The sequence below is a fragment of the Rhineura floridana genome, chromosome 18 (assembly GCF_030035675.1).
Source record: "Rhineura floridana isolate rRhiFlo1 chromosome 18, rRhiFlo1.hap2, whole genome shotgun sequence".
Classification (NCBI taxonomy): Eukaryota; Metazoa; Chordata; class Lepidosauria; order Squamata; family Rhineuridae; genus Rhineura; species Rhineura floridana.
Window position 1 is genome coordinate 26912939 of NC_084497.1, and position 21498 is coordinate 26934436.

The window sequence follows — 21498 nt, forward strand, 5'->3', positions numbered from 1 at the left end:
CCCCACCCCACCCCAAAAGAGAAGCAAGCCTGCCACTGGGTGATGTATATTACCGAACCCTCATTAATGTCACTGGTTGCTCCCTTATGGGGCCTTAATTGCCAGAAAATGAGCCCAAAGTAAACAAATTCAAGCAGGTCTTTAAAATTCTGTAGTGCTGAAAAATAAGGGGGGGGTAGACTTGCCGTATAGCCAGCAAGCAGTTTGGAATATGTGTTAAAAACTAAGGGTGGGAGGGGAAGACAGATCTCTCTGGTTTAAGACACAGCCGGCTTGCTGCCAAGTCAACATGGAGTACCTCTTTTCCTGCCCTCTGGTATGTTGGCAACGCCACAGCAAAACAGTCTTTGGAGAATCTAGTGTTACAATAGTGTACAAAGGAGTTATGGGATGCTGCTGATGTCTGAATCGTATGTGGTTTTTTATTGTCAGTTGACAGTGGGCTGGTTTTGGATGATGGCCTTGCTCCCCCTAACAACAGGGCCAAGGGCACTGCACACAGATTCTTCCTAGGATGCTGTGCCCAGCTCTGTCTGTTATGCCTGCCTGGGCATGTGGGGATCATCCAGTTTCGGGGACAGAAAGATCTGTCAGTTTTGGTTTGTCAGTTCCTCATTTTTCCAAGCTTAAAGTTTCCAGGCCGGCAGGCCGATCGATCGATCGATCTGCATGTTCCCCTACAGGGGAAATACTGAGAAATAAACAAATCTAACATATCAAGAGAAGATTCCTTAAATGTTACTGCAACAATTTATAAAAAATGCTGTTTGCTTGTTTATTATGCCCTTAGCCAGAGCTTGGAAAAGTTACTTTTTTGAACTACAACTCCCATCAGCCCTAGGCAACATGGCCACTGGATTAGGCTGATGGGAGCTGTAGTTCAAAAAAGTAACTTTTCCAAGCTCTGCCCTTAGCCCACCCTTCTTCCGAGAAGTTCAGCCTGGTGTACGTGACCCATCCCATTTTATCCTCACAACAACCCTATGAGGTAGATTAGGCTGAGACAGCACAACTGCCACAGGGTCACAGAGTGAAATTTATGGATGGGAAAGGTTTGAGCCAGTTCCTCCCCATTCTTAAAATGATACTCTAACCATGAATATTTAGATAGATATGTTGCTCACAGAGTGACCTTCGACTAGTTATGACTAGGGATGGAAAGATTTGTCAATTTCGGTTCTCTCAGTTTTTCATTTTTCCAATCTTGAATTCAGTTCTGCCCATTTCTGCAACAGTTTGTGATTTATTTATTTTTTAAAAAATCCTTATGAAAATTCATCAGCATTTTAGTGCAAATGTGTCCACATAAACACGTTTTTGTTGGCAGTTTTGACTAATGTACCCATTTTTGCAAGCTGTTTCTTTTCATAATTTATGCATGTTATTTTCACATATATAACCGTTTTTTTGCACACCTTCCCCTAATGTATGCATTTTTATAAACATTATGTGGTTGGTTGAATTGCATTGCAAAATTCAAATAAGTGCAAATTTTAAAGGATTGCTGTGCTCAGTTTTCACATTGTTTTTGGAAAGTGCAGATTTGATAGATTTGGCTTGAAATGCAAACTGAATCCAAATTCCCACCCATCTCTAGTCATGATTATTCAGCCTAACCTATCAAGACTGAAGACATGAAGTTTTAAGCTGCAGTTTTGTACCTACTGACCCAGGAGTAGAGGCAGGGGGGGAAATTCAGTTCAGTTTGGATTTTAAACCAAGCCAGCCTAATTTTCCCTTTCCAAAATAATATGAAAACAAAAACGTAGCTGTCCTTTGAAATTCTCACTTCTCCAAATTTTGTGATGCAGTTCTATGACCAAACACTGTATAAAAAATGTTATTTGTTAAAAATAACATAGATGAAAACTCCATTATATTAGGGGAAATTGCTTGTAAAAATGTGTTATATTAGGCAAAATTGCACATAACAATATGTTTGTGCGTATGATAAATTTGCGCTAAGGTGCTGATGGGTTTTTGCAAGCATTTATTTAAAATAAAAAAATTCATGCAGAATTGTGGAATTGCATGTGGGTAGGCCTGCAAAAGAAATGAGAAACTGAAATTGCCTTACATCTGTCTGTGTCTGGGAGTGAAGTTTATTTTAGTTTGATAGGCCTCACTTCTGAGTATACGTTTAGTAGATCAGTAAATTTGCAATCTCATTCACACTTACCTGGGGATTACGTCTCACTAGAAGTGAAATAAAATGAAAATTCACTAAAAAGTGATCCTTATTTTTTTTAAAAAAGTTCCAGATGATACATAAGAATGTAAAAAGACGATGAGGGGTGGCATTTAGAAATGGAAGATCAGGATTCTTAAAATACTATAAGTCTATGTCAAAGATTCTGAAGTCCCACTATTTCAACAGATTTTACTTTGAAAATAAATACGTTAAATATTGTAGAGGATTAATCCAATCCTATGTGTCTTTACTGAAGTAAATCTTACTGGTTTCAGTATGGCTAGCTGCAACTATGGAACAATTCCAATGATTGCCGCCCGCTTTCATAGTTTGGGAATGAGGAATAAGATATTGAGTGTAAACACATTTTTTAATTCTATTATGGAATTGTTGTAAAGGCTTTGATATTTTTTTAATGAAATTGTGATACACAAATATTTTTATAAATAAATAAACTCAGTAGGACTTTTGAGTAGATTCAGATTCATTGATTTGTTTCTGGTCCTTATAGGCAAAACAAAGTCAGACAAGGCAGCAGAAATAGGAATTAACTTGGACACACACAAAAATCTTACAACATGAACAAAAGTAGAATTTCCTTGGCAAATCACAACTTGCTTCTTAAAAAGGGTAAGGTTTTAATAGATATTAAAATGGCTAAAATGAGACAGCATATAAGTTATACAAATATGGATAAAGGTTAAGCAAAACCAGTGTAAACTTAAACGGTGCAATCCTAAAACAAGATATACATAGTGTCACACTGTTGCTCCTATTTTCATCTGTGGATTGTTGCATCCTATGCTTTGATCCCCGCTGTATATAGAAGGATTATCATTGACCTTATTTGTTCAGGACAAGCAAATGCACATAAAATTTACTGCTTTGCCTAAATTATCCTCTGCAAGGAATATTGTCTGTATGCAATATAGCAAGATGTCTAACCCACCCCCTGCCACAAATGCTGTTGGCTGAAGCTCAGGGCGATGCAGGGGCGATTCGCAAACCACGAAGCTCGTAAAAATGTGCCTGTCATCCACTGAGTTCTTTTTAGATGTAGTGGTTATAAAAGTACATGTTTTGTTGACTTTTGTGTTCTTAGCCCTTTAAAATTAAGGTTGTAAAACAGAACAGAAAGCCAGATGAAGCACATGCACAGGGCCAGAGCTGCTGCAGACGCTCAGAGATGATGAACATGAACTGTGGGCACTTTTAAGTACATTTTAGAGGGCTGTAGCAAAGTGGCAAGGGGGGGTGAAGGGGGGAGAAAGAAAGAAGTTGCAAATAAGGAACAGTAACAACAGGGGGTGGGGAGGGAAAGAGAGAGAGAGAGAGAGAGAGAGAGAGAGAGCAATCTCCCGGCATAAACTTCCCCCAAACCTCTTAGCTTTACATTATTTACGATGCTGGAACCATATCAGGAAGTCTGCCAACAAAATCGAATAAAATCACCCAGACTTTTTTTAAAAAATTCATGCACAGCCAAACATAATGAACATAGCTGTGAGTTTATTTCTCTGTCTGAAGTTTTTTGGTCGTTGTAGCAATCGCTTTTGTGTTTTCTTCCACTTTTCTGAAGGAGAGATCATCCTCGTAAAAAAAAAAAACTTTTAAAATCAGCAATAGGATATAATAAAGCTGTTAACATGTCAAAACCCTGCCTTCAGAAAATGTGTAAGTCAGTTCTTTGTGTCAGTTCATTGTGGTGGTGGTGGCTGTGCTGTTAAAGAAAAAACAAAATCCGGCAATTGGCATCTCGGATATCGGGGAAAAGGCAACATTTTCTGTTCTTATACTTCTTTAATGTTTTATAGTGCGGGTCTTTGATTGTCATGATTGGTTGATTGATTGATTGATTAGTTCTGCCCTGTATGCATCACATGCAGCGCTGTTTCTGTTCTGCTGCAGTTTGTCTCCTGCCCAGAACATCGTCATTCTTCTCGCTGTTCACAGCGGCGAAATGATCTAACTTATTAAGTTTACATTATTGCATAAACTGTGTAAATTAGTTTGTGATGACATTATTCTACCCCAAGGAAATGCAATGCAAATTGGAGGGTGGGGGGAGAGCTATAATCAGTTCCATATTGTTTGTAAACCGAAAGTGACAAATGACCGTTTGTATTGACTGGATTGATTGCCTTTCTGGACATGGAATGGTTAAGTGAAAATCGGTCATATCCACTCCTGTTTCTGTTTTTGTCAGAATTCTCCGACATCCCTACCTTGCGAATCTGCAAGGCGAAGGGCCAGCAAGTTACATTTCTTGATTGCTCCTCTGCTCATGATGGATGATGGCAACACCCCATCCAGGGCACCTTTTCTGCTTCATTCATGCATGAGCGTAACGATCTCTCAGTTTTAGGTCCCCTCATCTTCTCATTTTTCTGATCTTAAATTCAGTTCACATTTCTGCAGCAATCTGCATTTCCCCCCCTTAAAATCCTCATGAAAATTCTTCAGCATTTTATTGCGAAGTTCTCCTAAGAAACATGGCAGTTTGGAATAATGCATACGTCTTTTGCAACCAGGTTCTCACAAAAGAATGAATTTTTTGGCATGTTATTTTCACCAATGTCTTCTTTTTTTATGTGCACTTTCCCATAACTTATGCATTTTTTTTGTAAACATTGCTTGCTTGGCAAACTGCATTGCAAAATTCAATTTTGGTTCTCATATTGTTTTGGAAATGGGCAAAATTGACAGATTCGACTTGAAATGTGAACTGAATCCAATTTCTCCCCCATCTCTGTCCTCCATCCAGGGGAGTAAGAGTTCAAAGCTAGGCAACAACATGAAAGGAGAAGGTGAAAAGTGAGACTGGTGAGGGAGGTGGCCCAGGAGGGGATGTGTCTTGCAGAAAGTCCTGAGGGCCACCAAAAGAGACCTAGAGTGGCACATCTGGCAACCAGGCCTGAAATGCCCATACCTGATTTTATACTCTCTTTGACAGCTAAGAGGGTGAGCTAAGGAGACCAGAAGATGAACTGCCAACCATCCCAGAAGATCAAAATGTCAGCAACCCTAAAGAAGGCTCTGTCCGGTCTCTAAAATCCTCATCAAGTGTCTAGTTACACGTCTCTCACTTGTACCCCACTCCACCCCCTGGCAATGTTCTGTGAATCTCCCAGGGAGGTCTGATGCATTTTATTTAGAATATTTACTCTCAGATCAGAATCCGCAGGTGACATATAGTGTGGTGAGATTTTGTGCATCAGCTGTTACCTGTCGGAGGGTGGTGATAGAAAAATAAAAATAATATTAGCTAACCTCTTGGGGCCCTTTTTGCCCACTATTTATTCAATACCAGTAGAGTCACATTACCTCATGTTGCAGCTGTTTCTTTCTTTCTCTGTATGATGTTGATATGTTTTTATACTTCTTTAATGTTTTATAGTGCGGGTCTTTGATTGTCATGATTGGTTGATTGATTGATTGATTAGTTCTGCAAATCTCGAGTCCTCCTCAGGTGATCAGTTAGATTGTGCAAAGGGGTAAATAATAGAATCTTAAAATAGTAGAGTTGGAAGGGGCCTATAAGGCCATCAAGTCCAGCCCCCTGCTCAGTGCAGGAATCCAAATCAAAGCATTCCCGACAGATGGCTGTCCAGCTGCCTCTTGAATGCCTTCAGTGTCGGAGAGCCCACTACCTCTCTAGGTAATTGATTCCATTGTCGTATGGCTCTAACAGCTAGGAGGTTTTTCCTGATGTTCACGTGATTTGCATGGGGCAAGCCCTGCCCCTCCAATGTTGTCACATGCACCAGGCCCCCTCTGCGCCATTGTGTGGTTAGCATTAGGTATGAAGGCTGTTGACAAACTTTTGCATTTGGTTGGGAGGGATTTCCATCATGGGCTACAAAGTAGGACTGTGCACTGGATCCCGAACAGATCAGGGCAATTGGGTTGATCTGGGAAAGCAGCTGGTTCAGGTTGGAGAAGCTCCGGACTGGATCGGGTCTACCCAGAGCGCCCTAGGGCTGTCAAAAGCGGGGGCATTTCCTCAGCCAAGAAATGGGGAGAGAAGAAGATACAGACAGGCAGGCTTCTCCCCTAATTAAACATGTGGTCAGGAGGAGAATAAGGAGAAAGGCTCCCTAATTAAAAAATACATGACACACAGTTTGGTTTGAGGTCGGAATCTGGGCCAGATTTACCCAGGTCCATCCTGCACTGGAGCGAGCCTATCTTAAAGGGCTGGACTGGACCCAAATTGAAAGGAGAGGGGGTGATGGCACCCAGCCTAATGGAAACCTTGGTGGATCGGAGATCCCGTCCTTTTGAGGGAAAAGCCCTGTATGTGAGTAAGGCAGCCCTGTTCAGATTGAAACCGGTTGCACACCAGCCAGGGAGTGCACCTTGTGAGGGGGTGGCAGTGAACCTTGCCCCAAATGTTCGCGCATTCCCCTTTCCATCTTCAAATTCAGCTTCAGTCCCTTGGTAGAATGAAACAAATTAAAAATGGCATACATTTGTTTTAAAGCAGATTACAGCATGTACATACATAAAGTTCAGGTGACTTTTTCCATTATTTTTTTTTAAATAGGAAATTGGAGTTTCTGAGCTGTCAAATTCTGGCCTTTGCAGTGGAGAATTCCAGATTCTTTGAGGGTGTCCAATTTCACACCCCAGGCATGAGGTCTTCCTCTATATGCATGTATAAAACATAGAGTCAGTAGTTGAGAACAATGTTCGCTTAAAAAAAAAAATCCAAACCGATTGCTGTGTTATTGCAGATGTGTAATATTAGACAGAGAACCAGTGTGGTGTAGTGGTTAGAGTGTTGGACTATGACCTGGGAGACCAGGGTTCGAATCCCCACACAGCCATGACCTTGGGCCATTCACTGCCTCTCAGCCTCAGAGGAGGGCAATAGTAAACCATCTCTGAATCCTGCTTACCATGAAAACCCTATTCATGGGGTCGCCATAAGTCGAGATCAACTTGAAGCCAGCCCATTTCCATTTTCATAATATTAGACTCTTGCGAAGTTTTATTGGTTTATTTAACTGACTGTTGACAAGCCAGGAGATGACATAAGGGGAAAGCTTCCAAACCAGACTGTTTGTTCATGTTTATTTTTAAATATGGTCTAAACATTGTGCTGGGAAACTATGGGGTTCAAGCCAGCCAGGGGGCTTCCCCTTCAGTCCGATCCACAATGGCAGACTTGCTTCCTGGGAAGAGAATCTGCCTACCACTCCCAGTGTTTCTCATTTATATCCAGTTTAGGCCATGCGCTGTGCCCTACTCAGAGAAGACCCATTGAAAATAATGGATCATAGAATGATAGAATTGGAAGGGGCCTATAAGGCCATTGAGTCTAACCCCCTGCTTAATGCAGGAATCCAACTTAAAGCATCCCCAACCAGTGGCTGTCCATATGCCTCTTGAAGGCTTCCAGTGTTGGAGAGCCCACTGCCTCCCTAGGTCATTGGCTCCACTGTTGTACAGCTCTAACAGCTAGGAAGTTTTTTCCTGATGTTCAGCCGAAATCTGGCTTCCTGCAACTTGAGCCCATTATTCCATGTCCTGCATTCGGACGATCGAGAAGAGATCCCGACCCTCCTCTGTGTGATAACCTTTCATGTACTTGAAGAGTGCTATCATATCTCCCCTCATTCTTCTGTTCTCAAGGCTAAACATGCCCAGTTCTTCCAGTCTCTTCTGATAGGGCTTTATTTCCAATCCTCTGATTATCCTTGTTGCCCTCCTCTGAACCTGTTCCAGTTTGTCTGCATCATTCTTAAAGGTGGGGTCCAGAACTGCATGCAGTATTCAAGATGAGGCCTAACCAGTGCCGAATAGAGGGGAACTAGGACTTCACACAATTTGGAAACTATACTTCTGTTAATGCATTTGCCTTTTTTGCAGCCACATCACACTGTTGGCTCATATTGTGATATGACTATCTTGGGATTATTAATTTGAATGCATCTGCTCTTAGTATAACTGCACTCCAGGCCATGTCCACACTCTACATTTAAAGCACTATCAAACCATCATGGCTTTCCCCAAAGCATCCTGGGAACTGTAGGGTTATGGTTTTTTTAAGGATGCTCAGAGTTGTTAGCAGACTCCCTGTTACCCTCACAGAGCTACAATTCCCAAAGTGGTTTAACAATCAATCCTTCTCTGGAAGTTTAAGCAGATGGGAAGGGAATAGGGGTCTCCTAACAACTCTCAGCACCCTTAACAAATGGCAGTTCCCAGGATGCTTTGGGGGAAGCCATGACTCTTTAAGTGGTACCATATTGCTTTAAATGTATAGGGGAGATGTGACCTACATTTTCATCAGAGCAGACCCATTGAAATTAATCGACCTGATTTAGCCATGTCCGTAAAGACAGTAGCTTGAGGTCGAAAACACTGCTAGATGAAAAGTTCCTCTCTCCCCATTTCGGTTGCCTCTGTTATCTGGTAGATCCCCAACTAGGTCTTCCCCCATCACATCCCATGGCTCCATGGATGCTCCATTCGCCTAAAAGCCCAGCCATCCAGCCTTCTGACCCAGATCGTGCAATCCAGGGTTCTGTCGCGTGCAAGTTTAATATAAAACTGACGTTTTGATATATGCACCATTCACAATTTCCTGACTTTTTTTAAAAAAAACTGAAAGTCTTTTGTTCTGTAGAGATTACGCTAGGATTTGGCTTTTCATTCTTCATAACGTTTCACTCCATACATCACAACTGTCCGCGGAGCCTTAATGATGGCCCACTTTGCTCCATGCCAACTCTTGGAGCTTGAAAGCGCCCACGGGCCCCTCCCTCTCCTCCTACCCCCCTGTGCAATCTTCCCCAGACTATAGAAGTTTGAAAAGTGTTGCTATTATTACTGATAGTGCGTGTGTATAAATATTCCCCTTTCACCTTTTAGCATGAACTTTTAAAAACCAAGTCAGTAAAGCAACCTGCGGCTGAGATCCGCACACCGAGATGGGCTTTGCCCTTCCTTCTTGCCTCTTCTGCAGGCGGACATCTGTTTCTCTCCATTTTGAAACTGTGTTCATTTTTCACCATTGCCCTTTGTCCCACACATTCTAGCTCTTGCCAAGGGCTTTGTTTCACTTATTCAACAAGCGGGAGGCTCTGCAAAGAGATTTCGGACAAAGCCGGAACCGTCCAGATGGACGGAAAATGATTGTGTTTTTTTTTGGTGGGTCTGTTTCTTACCATAGGCCTTATTCCCCCACCCCATTCCTTCTTCTGGACTAGATTGCCCAGGGGAATGGGGGTCTTCTAACCACTCTCAGCATCCTTAGCAAGCTACAGTTCCCGGGGAGCTTTGGGGAAAAGCCAGGACTGTTTAAAGGGGAATGAAACAGCTTTAAATGTATAGTGCAGACAGGGCCTTACTCTTTGGCTACTGCCTTTCAGAGTGACTCTTTCTAGGGAACCAGTTTTATATTTAGACAGTGTGGTATAGCGGCTATTTTGTCGGACTAGGACTCGGGAGACTGGGGTTCAAATCCCAACTCAGCCGCAAAGTTCAGCGGTGACTTTGAGCCAGCCTCTCAGGTGCATCATCTGAAAGCAAACAGCGTGGTGCCACAGAATATGGGTGCAGTGGCGGGCAGGTCAGATTGGCTCTGCCTGTGTCAAGATCCCCCTTGCCTCGACCCTCCCCACTCCTCTGCAATTGGTAGTGATGTGTGGCAGTGGGAAGCTGCCATCTTGGTAGCAGGCACCAATGTGCAGCGTTGGGAAGCCAGGTAAGCAACACTGCTCTGCCTGTGGCGCCCTGCCCACTGCTGCTACTCCTACTAAAGATTGCATGTTTATTTAGGGTTGTCCTGCAAATCGATTTGGGGCTGAGATCCGGGTTGGATTAGCCCAGGTCAGGGCCCACTTGAAATGCTGGATGGAATCTCAGATCAAAAGGGGGTGAGCTTGTGTACAGTCCTATAAAATGTGGTCTGGCATTCCTGGTTCCATTTGTTCCTTATGGTCAAGGGGTGGTGTAAAGGCCAATGGTGTTTTAGGATGCATTAACAGAAGCATAGTTTCCAAATGGTGTAAAGTATTAGTTCCCCTCTGTTTGGCACTGGTTAGGTCTCATCTTGAGTACTGTGTCTAGTTCTGGACACCGCACTTTAAGAAGGATGCAGACAAACTGGAACAGGTTCAGAGAAGGGCAACAAGGATGATCAGGGGACTGGAAACAAAGCCCGTTGAGGAGAGACTGGAAGAACTGGGCACATTTAGCCTTGAGAAGAGAGGAATGAGGGGAGATATGACAGCACTCTTCAAGTACTTGAAAGGTTGCCACACAGAGGAGGGCCAGTATCTCTTCTCTATCGTTCCAGAGTGCAAGACACAGAATAATGGGCTCAAGTTGCAGGAAGCCAGATTTCGGCTGAACATCAGGAAAAACGTCCTAACTGTTAGAGTGGTACAACAATGGAACCAATGACCTAGGGAGGCGGTGGGCTCTCCAACACTGGAGGCCTTCAAGAGGCAGCTGGACAGCCACTGGTCAGGGATGCTTTAATTTGGATTCCTGCTTTAAGCAGGGGGTTAGATTCGATGGCCTTAGACTGGAAGCCTTCAAGAAGCAGCTGGACAGCCAACTGTTGTTGCACGACTTATGGCGACCCAATGAATCAGCGACCTCCAACAGCATCTGTCATGAACCACCCTGTTCAGCTCTTGTAAGTTCAGGTCTGTGACTTCCTTTATGGAATCAATCCATCTCTTGTTTGGCCTTCCTCTTTTTCTACTCCCTGCTGTTTTTCCCAGCATTATTGTCTTTCCTCGTGAATCAGGTCTTCTCATGATGCATCCAACATATGATAACCGCAGTTTCATCATTTTAGCTTCTAGTGATAGTTCTGGTTTAATTTGTTCTAACACCCAATTGTTCTAACAGCCAGCTGTTGGGGATGCTTTAACATGGAGTCCTGTATTGAGCAGGGGGTTGGACTTGATGGCACTTCCAACTCTGTGATTCTATGATAAAAAAGCTATTCTTTCTGAGACAGAATCTTCACGACATTAGCTGGCTATCATGCCATCGTCGTTTGCTGACCTAGAAAATCCTGTTCTGCATTCCTGTTTCCATTTCTTCCTCATGGTCAAGAAGGCTATACTTCCTGAGAGAGAAATGCTGGCCATCATTTGTTCATTGGTCGATGCGAGTATAGAGTAGTTCAAATACTGGGTGCAGAGTAGGGAAATAGGGGTTCAGATCTTTGCTCACTGTGATGCTGATCAGGTCACTTCTGATCTGCCGCTGCCTCAGTAACCTGCTTCTTGAGGTTGTTGCAATAGTAAATTAGGTGGTGGTGGAGCACAATTTTGCCTTCCTTGCAGGATGGGCTCGGTGAAAATCCAACACGGTTAGCTCTGCCTGCCTCTGCAATGTCACCTCAACCAACTTCTAAAACACATTTGGAGATTCCTTCTCTGGAATCAGCTGAAGATGGAAGCCGGGGAAGGGGGGGAGAAGATCAGTAAGATTTCTCGGCAAGGCCCATAACTTAGTGGCAGAGCATTTGCTTTGCATGCAGAAGGTTCCAGGTTCAATCTCCGGCATTGCCGGTTTGAAACTTTGGAGAGCCGCTTCCAGTCAATATAAACAGCACTGAACTAGATAAGGCAGCTTCCTTTGTCTTTTAAGGTTTTGTACACTTCTAAAGGTAATGCTCTTTGGAATTCCTTAGCAGGGCCATGCTCTCATTCTAGTCATAATGGGATCTTCCCCCAAAGTATGATAACATTTCCCTGGTGAAAAGCTCAAAGTCAATCCTTCCCAAGCTAGCGACCTCCAGAGGTTTTCAGCTACAATGGTGGGCAATGGCAGCCAAACTGATTAGGTTTCAGCACCTTAGACAGCTCCTTGAGAGTTTGGATGAAAACCTGGTGTGGATTCCGCTGCCCCGCTGACATGGAGCCACTAGCCGCCACTGCTGCTGGGTAGCTGGGGCTAATGGGAGCTATAGTCCAAACCGTCTGGAGGATGCCTTGTTGGGGATAAAGCTGCCCTCAAAACCTGGGGCCAGGATATCTTAAGGACTGCCTCCTCCCAAACAAACCATCATGTTCACTTAGGCCCCTCTTCCAAAGCCTTGATCTGTAACATTTTCTGTCTAGTATTAGGTGGGCTACTATGTTAAGATAGGGAGGTCTTGGGGGTTGTGTCTAACCTGTGCAACATCCTTCCAAGAGGGACATGCCTGACTCTTTCTTTAATACATTTAATTATGGCAGGCTAAATCTTTTATTTCAGAGAGCTTTGAGATTATATATCCTACTAGTGGATCCTGCCAAAATAATAAGAATTACCGAAAGCAATTAAAAAAAAAAACGTTGGAGTGTGGATTGCTCTTGTTTAGGGTTCTAGCCAGCCAGCCATGCCCCTGACCAGGATACTCCATTGTACCACCCACCCTGTTTTTCCTTTCCGCCCTCCAACAGCGAGACAGCAGCATTGTGTGCCGACTGAGCGTGCTCAGTCCTTATTTATTTCTTTTTTAAAAGTTTACATGCCTCCCTTCCTCCAAAGGAGCCCAGGGTGGCAATAGGTCAGTGTGTGGATGTAGATGTAGATATAGATATATAATTAAGACATCTAAAAAGAGTTAAAAACAACCTTCTAAAAACCATTTTCAAACTCCCAAAAGGAATCGCCTACTCTCAAAGCTAATAGTTTCAGAGTGGCCAGGGACAGGACTTTCAATCATCCAATCAGTGTTGGCGAGTGCCCCTTGCAACTGGTAGGGCAGAAGGCAGTGAGCCCTGAAGGTAGGTGGAGTGAGGGCCAATGATAGGAAGAGCCAACTGAGCCTAGTTTTGCCCCCACCTTTCTCCCTGCTGAGTTCTACAAGGCCGACACGGAGACTAAGGAAGAGGAAGCTGACAGCCTGGGCTTCCTCTGGACTGGTGACAAGTAAGAAGGCAGGCAGGGAGATGGGGGCTTGCTGGAAGCAGACTGAGGTTGGTGGGGCAGCACCCCACTTGCCTTAATGGAGCAGCCTGCACTGCATCCAATGCCTGGGTATACAGAAATGTTTTTAAAAATCTCCTAAAAGGTAATAATGAGGAAGACTGATGCACCTCCCTAGGGAGGGCCTGCCAGAAATGGGGAACCACCACCAAGAAGGCCCTGTTGTGGGTCGCTGCCAACTGGGCAACCCCAAGTGGTGGCACTGTTGTTTTGAGAGCACTTCACTGGGGGGGGTGTCGTCATCTAAAGGTTATCATTTTCTGTACCTCTGCCAACTTTGGGATTCCCCTGAAAAAGGTATTGCTTCCCTGTTGTGCCATGCATAGTGCCATTTTGGTGACACTAGCATCAACACTCAACCCTGAACATTGCAAACAGAGTGAAGGACTTCTTATGCGGTTCTAATTGTACTGATTACTGCTCCTCCACCACCCACTTTTAGATATTGCTGTTTTTATTAGCTTTTTGACTGTATTGCTTAAGCTGGCCTCTGGATCCTGATGAATCCACAGGCTGGCAAGGTTGGGGATAAATGAATAATGTCTACCTTTTGTCATTGTGTCATCTTCAGGTCCCCATAGAAGATAACATCAATTTGGGGGATTCTTTTTTTCAACAAATGTATAACCTCTGTTTCCTCAGAGCATCCTTTCCCATGCTTTGGGTCCTCAGATGTTGCTGGACTACAACTCCTATCGGCCCCAGCCAGCACGGCCAATGGCCAGGAATGATGGGACTTGTAGTCCAGCAATATCTGGGAATCCAACGGTTGGGAAAGGATGCTTTAGAGTTCAAAGAAGATCCTAAGATACAGTCCCAAAATACAAGAGCATAAGCATAAGGATGATCAATAAATAAATAAATAAAAACAACATCCATGTAAAATATCCTCCATAAAAAATAACAGAAATTTAAAAAACCAGCAACAAGCGATGAGGACACAATGACGATGTTTTTAATTTATTACCCACCCTTAATCCAGAGGTTCCAGAGCAGGTTACAACAGTTTAAAATTGGTGCTTAAAACAATTTAAAGCAACTTATAATAACAAACATCACAATTTTAAAAAAAATGGAGAGAGGAGCAACAAAAATATAATGTAGATTTCATTTCCATATGAACCTGTTCGGGAAGTTTGAGATTAGGGATGGTCAAATATTATTTTCTCATTTTTTCCAATCATTAATTCACTTCTCCACATTAAAAAAACAAAATTCCTCTTTGAAACTCATCAGCGTATTCATGCAAATTTCTGCTAATATACACATTTTTGTACACTATTTTAACCAATATTCTCTCACTTGTGCACACAGTTTTCTCGAATATAATCCACTTGTATTGGTTATTTTTCATGAATGTGTGCATTTTTATGCATACATTCCCCTAACAGAATGCATTTTTGTACAGAGTGGCTGGAGAACTGCATTGCAAACTTCGAAGGAGTGCAAATTTGGAAAGATTATCGTGTTTCGCTTTCACGCATTGATTAGGCAGTTTCTCATGACAATGGCTTCTCCATCTCTGCCTAACAGCCTTCTGGCTTTTCCGCCACTGAGATATGTGCAACTGACAAACAGGAGAGAGAGCCCTTTTCACTTGTGGCCCACAGATTACGGAACTCCTTTCCCATAGAGGTGGATTTGGTCTCTTCATTTTCCAACGTTAAGCAAGCAATTAAGACTGTGTTGTTTCAGTGGGCTTTTTAAAAAACCCAGCAGTCAAGGCTTTTTAGATTTGTTGTCCTTGGTCCACTCTGCATTAACAATAACAAAGCAGATTATGATGTTGTTTTATTTAAACCACCTTGTGTTTGCTCTGCAGAGAAAGACATATGTTCTCTTGTCAACCAAAGAAAATACATGTCCCTCCGTAACAAAATAGGCCTCTTACAAGAGTCACATTGGGGACTCGTTTGGAGGATGGGGTAGAAATCTCTCTTGATAAACAGTAAACTAAATCAAATTACAAAATAAGCAATACAAACAAGCCAGTAGCCTGAACAGAACAGGTAAAGCCATTTGTTTCTAAAAGTATAATCAAGCATCCATGAAAGCAGAAACATTTGTGGCTCATCCTGTCTGGCTCTGAGATCCGCTGCTTAGCAAAACGGTGGTTTCTGCCATGACTTTGGGGCTCAACCAGCATAAACAAAACTCAAGTGTCTGAAAGAAGAGGCAGATCATAAATGGCACAATCGTGTCTTTTACTGGACGCCATGTACCAAGCAAGGGGGGAGGGAATCAGATTTTAAGGGTGTTTTTTTTAGCTTCATTTTTAAAAAATGTAATTTAATAAAGAATGGTTTCCCTCACCCCACCCGCCCACCCCTTTCAAAGTTCCTTTGCTTTGAATTGAGCTTGAATCCTTCCTGTAAGCCCTTTCAGCACCAAAAGGCCAAATTCAAACCAGGGGCTTACACAAGTTAGACTGTGAAGAATTAGACGCTGGCTTCTTTCGTCCACCCTCCCTTCCCTTTAAGAGCCGACAAAAGTCCAGCTTCCCAATGCAGCAAGCCAATGTGGAGATTAAGCATGACCCACTGGGATGGGAAAGAGTTTTCTATCCATCTTGCAATGTCTGTTCTTTCAAATCAACATATCTTAATTAATTACATTCCTTTCATACCGAGACTATTTCAATTGATGAGGATGTGCCCTGGCGTATTTATTGCTCCGTAGCTGAGCTTAGACGGGGCTTAGAGCTCTTCTAACATTGTCCCAGACAACTTCCATACACCTCGGCACATGATCGTGGGTATTCAGTTGTACAGTTGCAGCTGAAAGTTTATAGCTGCTTGATCAAGTTTCCGCCTGGGTCTGAGAGTTGTTACAGTTGTTGCTTACGACAATGTGAATTACAGTGAACCAAAGTTACTTCTTAATGAAAGGCCACAATCCAGGTGACTCCCGCTGATAGAGATGGTTGAAATCTGACCATTTTAGTTTCTTGTTTCTCGACTCTTAAGTTCAGCCCGCCACTTTTTTTTGCATCAGTCTGCATTTTTTCCCTTTTCTTAAAAAAAATGTCATGATGAACATTCATCAGCATTCTGCTACACAGGTTTTTTTTTTTTGATATACACAATTTTATTTTAATTTTTTTGGCAAGCAATGTAATACAATTTTTGTATGTTGTTTTCCTGATTTCCTCGAGTTTTGCCCACGTTGCTTAGCTGGAGATCTGCATTGCAAAATTTGTAGCAGTGCAAAGCATGAAAGGCAGCCGACTTTCAGTTTGTGTATTGCTACGGAAAGTGTAAATTCAGTAGGTTTGCCTTTAAATGTGAACTGAATCAAATTCCTCCCCGTCTCTCTACTTCCTCGACGTTGCTTATGACTTAAAGGCTCCCAAACATTCTCTGGAATATTCGTGATTTACTGAAACAACCGCATCAGCCCAAAGGTCACAGCAGAAAACTGAAAGTGTGTATTACTTAATACATAATAACTAAACTATAACGGGATGAAAGCCAAACATAATGGGAAGCAATTGCCATGGTCAAAGGACAGACATCAAATTACAGTTCTTTTTCAGTTCAGTTTCAGCTGTTTAGCTATGGTTTGTGACAATCTGATCTGCTAAAATTCTTCTCTGTGAATTATGAGCTGGAATGTTCTCTGTTTGCTGAATACTCAGATATTGAGCGTGTTTTCCGCATATTCTGTATTTGCATTGAGCATCCACCGGCATTTGATTTCAATATTTCACTGTTAGCCAACAGGGTGCCCTCTAGATGTTTTCATCTCCCAAGTCCCAGCATGGCCAATGGTTGGGGATGATGGGTGGTGTAGTCCACATCTGGAGGACACCATGTTGGCTACCCCAGCAGGATTTGATCTACCACAGTGTTGTAGTGCTGTTTCGCAACAGCCGGTGATAACTGGTATGCAGTCATTTAGTTCTATAAAAGTGAGAGCTTGCTTGCTATTTTCTACAGCTTTGAGTTCTTCATAATCAAAGGTAGTGCATTACTGTGTGATCTGCAAGTCCCTTTTTGTAACAGACCAGCATGCTTACATGCACTTTTTAACTGCATTTGACTGTTGGCATGTCTGCAGTGGTGTTTAGTATTTTGGCAAATGGCATAAAGTTTGGTGTTGGCACGAGTCAAAACTGAGACAATCATGCGATGTATTTCTTTATTAAATGCATACGCTGTCTTTCTCTGCTACGCGCCCAACCAAGGTGGCTTGCAGTGGTAAGCACAGCAATGTGGTATAAAGATGATGCCATATATTGAGAGGCAGTGTGGTACAGTTGTTAGAGTGATGGATTAGGACCTGGGAGATCTGGGTTCAAATCCCCACTCAGCTGCGAACCCTCACTGGGTGACCTTGGGCCAGTTGCTGCCTCTCAGTCTAACCTACCTCACAGGATTGTTGTGAGGATGATATGGACATTTGGAGGGGAGTAGATGGAACAAATACTAGCCCACTCCCCCCAGTTTTTGACTGCATTTGAGTATTGTCATGCCTGCAGTGGTGTTTAGTAATTTGGCAAATGGCATGAGGTTTGGTATTGGCACAAGCCAAAATTTCCTGGGCATGTCTAGGAAAAGCTGTACCAATTGATTCTTCTGAACTGGCAAAAGAAATATCATAGAAGTTGTGATCTGGTGCTCATACACCCTAGGGATAGGAGATAAATTTGATTCAGTTTGCATTTAAAGCCATATTTATCAGATTTGCACTACCCAAAACAATATGGGAACTGGAACGCAGCCGTCTTTCGATATCCAAATTTTGTGACGAAGTTCTCCAATGAAGCAATGCTTACAAAAATGGTTAAGTGAAAATAGCATGCAAAAATGTGTACATTAGTCAAAACTGCATTCAAAAATGTATTTATTGGGAGAAATTTGTACTAAAATCCTGAAGATGTTTCATAAGGATTTTTTTAAAAAAAAATACCCCTGCAAATTGCTGCAAGTGAACTGAATTCAAGATTGGGAAAAAATGAGAGAACCGAAATTGACAGATCTTTCAATCCCTAACACTCTCTCTCTCTCTCTCTCTCTCTCTCTCTCTCTCTCTCTCTCTCTCTCCTCCGTCCTTCCATCTCACCCCAAATGTGCAATGTCTCTGACACCACCTTTCCCTCCCCCATCTTCTCTGAGACTAATCTGTGACAAGCAGGCAAGACTTCTCACTCATCAGTTTTGCCAGTGGGAATTTATTTTAGGCTAACGGAGAGAGGAAACTAGAGTGGTTCAATCTGAGCCACATGTTTTCTTGCAATCTTGCATCAATGGAGGAGAGGTTCAGGGGGAGGGTGCACAAAGGGGATCCATGGACCTTTCTTTACTCTCTGTTTGGCACATGGATTTTCTAATGTGTGAGATTTACACCCAGCCCTTGTGACAGATGGATCTCAAACCTACTAGGCTAGGATAGTCGAGTATGATCTCTCCAGAATCCAGAAATGACTCTAAAGATCTCTACAGAATCTAGAAAATATCCAAGAAAGTTTTGCAAGGGCACCCAGTCATGGAATATTTATCTCTTGCCCTTTTGTTTTGTTAATTCGGGTTGTTTCTCTTCAAGGGTACACTAGTGGCATCTTCACTATCAAGGCAAAATGTGGTGCTGTATTTTTAGGGGATGAAACTTTTATCTGAATTCAAGCCAGACAGTGTTAGGAGTTTAGTGTATTTCAGTGGTTCCTGGGGATGGAAGGGACTGCCAGTTTTGCTTCTCTGAGTTTCTCATTATTTCCAATCTTCAATGCAGTTCTCCCCATTTCTGCAGCAATTCAAGAATTGTGCAGATTCGCCAGCATTTTAGTGTGAATTTGTATGCAGTCTGGACTTTTTGCAAGCAATATTCCCTAATGTAATGCATTTTAATGTTATTGAAAATAACTTCTCGAGTTAATGTTTTTTTTTTACAAAATGAATATATTAGGAGAAAGTGTTCACACAAATGAATATATTACTCATTTTTATGCACACTTTCATCTTATATAGACTTTTTAAAAAAATACTTGAAAACTGCATCCGTTGAAACTAATGAACCTACTTTAGTCATGTTGACTAATTTCAATGGGTCTACTCAGGGTGGGACTATTGTACCCAAGGCCAGGCACGTTATTGAGGGAGAAAATCCAATACACACATTGCTGCCTCTTTAACACTAAAAAAGCCATCACAACAAATTAAATAACTAACAATTTGTTGCCTGTTCATGACATTGTAAATCATCTTGAGTACTGCATCCAGTTCTGGACACCACGGTTTAAGAAGGATGTAGACAAACTGGAACGGGTTCAGAGGAGGGCAATGAGGATGATCAAGGGACAAAGCCCTATGAGGACAGACTGAAAGAACTGGGCATGTTTAGCCTGGAGAAGAGAAGACAGAGGAGAGATATGATAGCATTCTTCAAGTACTTGAAAAGTTGTCACACAGAGGAGGGCCAGGATCTCTTTTTGATCATCCCAGAATGCAGGACATGGAATAATGGGCTCAAGTCACAGGAAGCCAGATTTCAGCTGAACATCAGGAAAAACTTCCTAACTGTTAGAGCAGTACGGCAATGGAGCCAATGACCTAGGGAGGTGGTGGGCTCTCCAGCACTGGAGGCCTTCAAGAGGCAGCTGGACAGCCACCTGTTGGGTATGCTTTAATTTGGATTCCTGCATTGAGCAGGGGGTTGGACTAAATGGCCTTATAGGCCCCTTCCATCTCTGCAGGGACCAGGGGTCTCCTAACAACTTTTAGCACCCTTAGCAAGCTACAGTCCCTAGGATGTTTTGGGGGAAGCCATGACTTCTAAAATGGTATGAGAGTGCTTCAAATGTATACTGTGGATGTTGCCTACAAGTCCTCAGCTTTATTTCAGCTTATTAGCATCAAGACCTTTGTCTCCTGATCTGGGAAGCATTTATAACTTGGTGCCTCTCCACAGCATTATTTTAAAATGTATTTATTTGGGGTTTTTTAAAAAACAAAAACAAAACCACAATGTATTTTGCCAAGAAAGGTAAGGAAATTCTGCTGGAAAACCTTTTCTGTGCAAGGCAAGTTGCCAAGGGCCAGTTAAAAGTACCAGCATTAACCTAATTCATTAAGTGTCAGATGCTTTCATTGTTTGTATGTGCTTGTAACCCTATTGATGTCAAGCAGGCTGTTAGAAAGCATAATGACATGGCATTAGAGACCCTGAGAGCAATTAACAGGCTGCTTAATTAGCAAAAGGAATTAGAATTTGAGTGGCTGATCTTTGCTTAAAGACTCTGTGTGTGTGTGTGTGTGTGTGTGTGTGTGTGTGTGTGTGTGTGTGTGTGTGAGCACATGCACGCAAGCTGGAGTATTTATCTGATTAGGCATTGATCAAACAGGCTAACCCACTCCGTAGGTAATTCTTTTTCCTCCATTGTAACTTTTGAATATACAACTGTTTAAATATTCTGAACTGTCTCGATAAACAAGAGGAGAGAGGCTTTGTGATGGGGAGGGGGATGGAGAGAGAACCCCAGTAAGTTTTCTTTCCTTGTTTTGTAGAAAAGGGTTTTTTGGGGGGGGGTAGGTGTGGGAGAAGCTGTATGGAACAAGTACCAAGGACTCTTTGGAGAGGGAAAGGATACAGTGATTAGCTAGCTGTTCTGGAAAGGGTTTCCCTGGGCTTTTTTTCCAGATGTTGTGTGACATTGGTTGCATTTGCTTCTCCCCACAATGTGAAAAGTCAAAGAAAATGCTGATAGTTAGGACTGGCGGAGACATTTTGATTCAGTTTGCGTCTGAAGGCGAACCTGCCAAATCTGCACTTTCCAAAACAATATGTGCCCTGAAACACAGCCATCCTTCAAAAGGTGCATTTTGTATTTGCAGCACAGTTTTTCAGCCCGGTAATGTGTACAGAAACGCATTTCCAGCAGGGGTGCAGTCATCCGGGGTCTTAAGGGAACTTAGACCCCTTACCTTTTTGGGAGCAGGGCCCAGCAAGATCGCTAGATCTCCAGCACCCTACAAGCCAATCAGCATGAAAGGGGACCACTGAGAAGAGCCTTCTAACATGCTTCCTTGTCATTTCCTGCCGATTGGAGCCAATTAGAGTGAAAGGAGATGAGTGAGCCATTGAGAAGACTCTTCTCAGCAGCTCACACACTCCCCTTTCATACTGATCGGCTCCTAGGGATAGACTGAGATGATGTTGCCTGTTGTTAGCACACTGCCCAAACCCTCCTGTCGCTGCATGGGAGAGTTGTTGTTGTATTGTTTTGTTTGTAGAGTATATTTGTTTGGGTTTTTTTGCATTAACATTGTTGAAAGTTGCTTGGAGATCAGGTAATAAGTGATGAACAAATCTTTAATGGTAATAATAATAATAACTAATAGAAACTGTAGGTAGCCATATTTATT

General features: G+C 42.6%; 1 protein-coding gene across 16 annotated transcripts in view; it reads left to right on the plus strand.

Moving 5' to 3' along the window:
* The window catches only part of LOC133372935 (histone-lysine N-methyltransferase PRDM16-like), a 545545-nt gene that overhangs the window by 94231 nt on the left and 429816 nt on the right, over positions 1–21498 (plus strand). For 2 of the 16 annotated variants that reach the window (XM_061602151.1, XM_061602150.1), the window contains one exon: positions 2703–2821. The exons of 13 other annotated variants lie outside the window; for them this stretch is intronic. In XM_061602151.1, the coding sequence (XP_061458135.1) occupies positions 2770–2821 (52 nt within the window). In that variant the 5' untranslated portion in view covers positions 2703–2769. Of the gene's footprint in view, positions 1–2702; positions 2822–21498 lie in introns of those variants that run through there. One more of the 16 variants, XM_061602159.1, reaches the window with a different exon arrangement.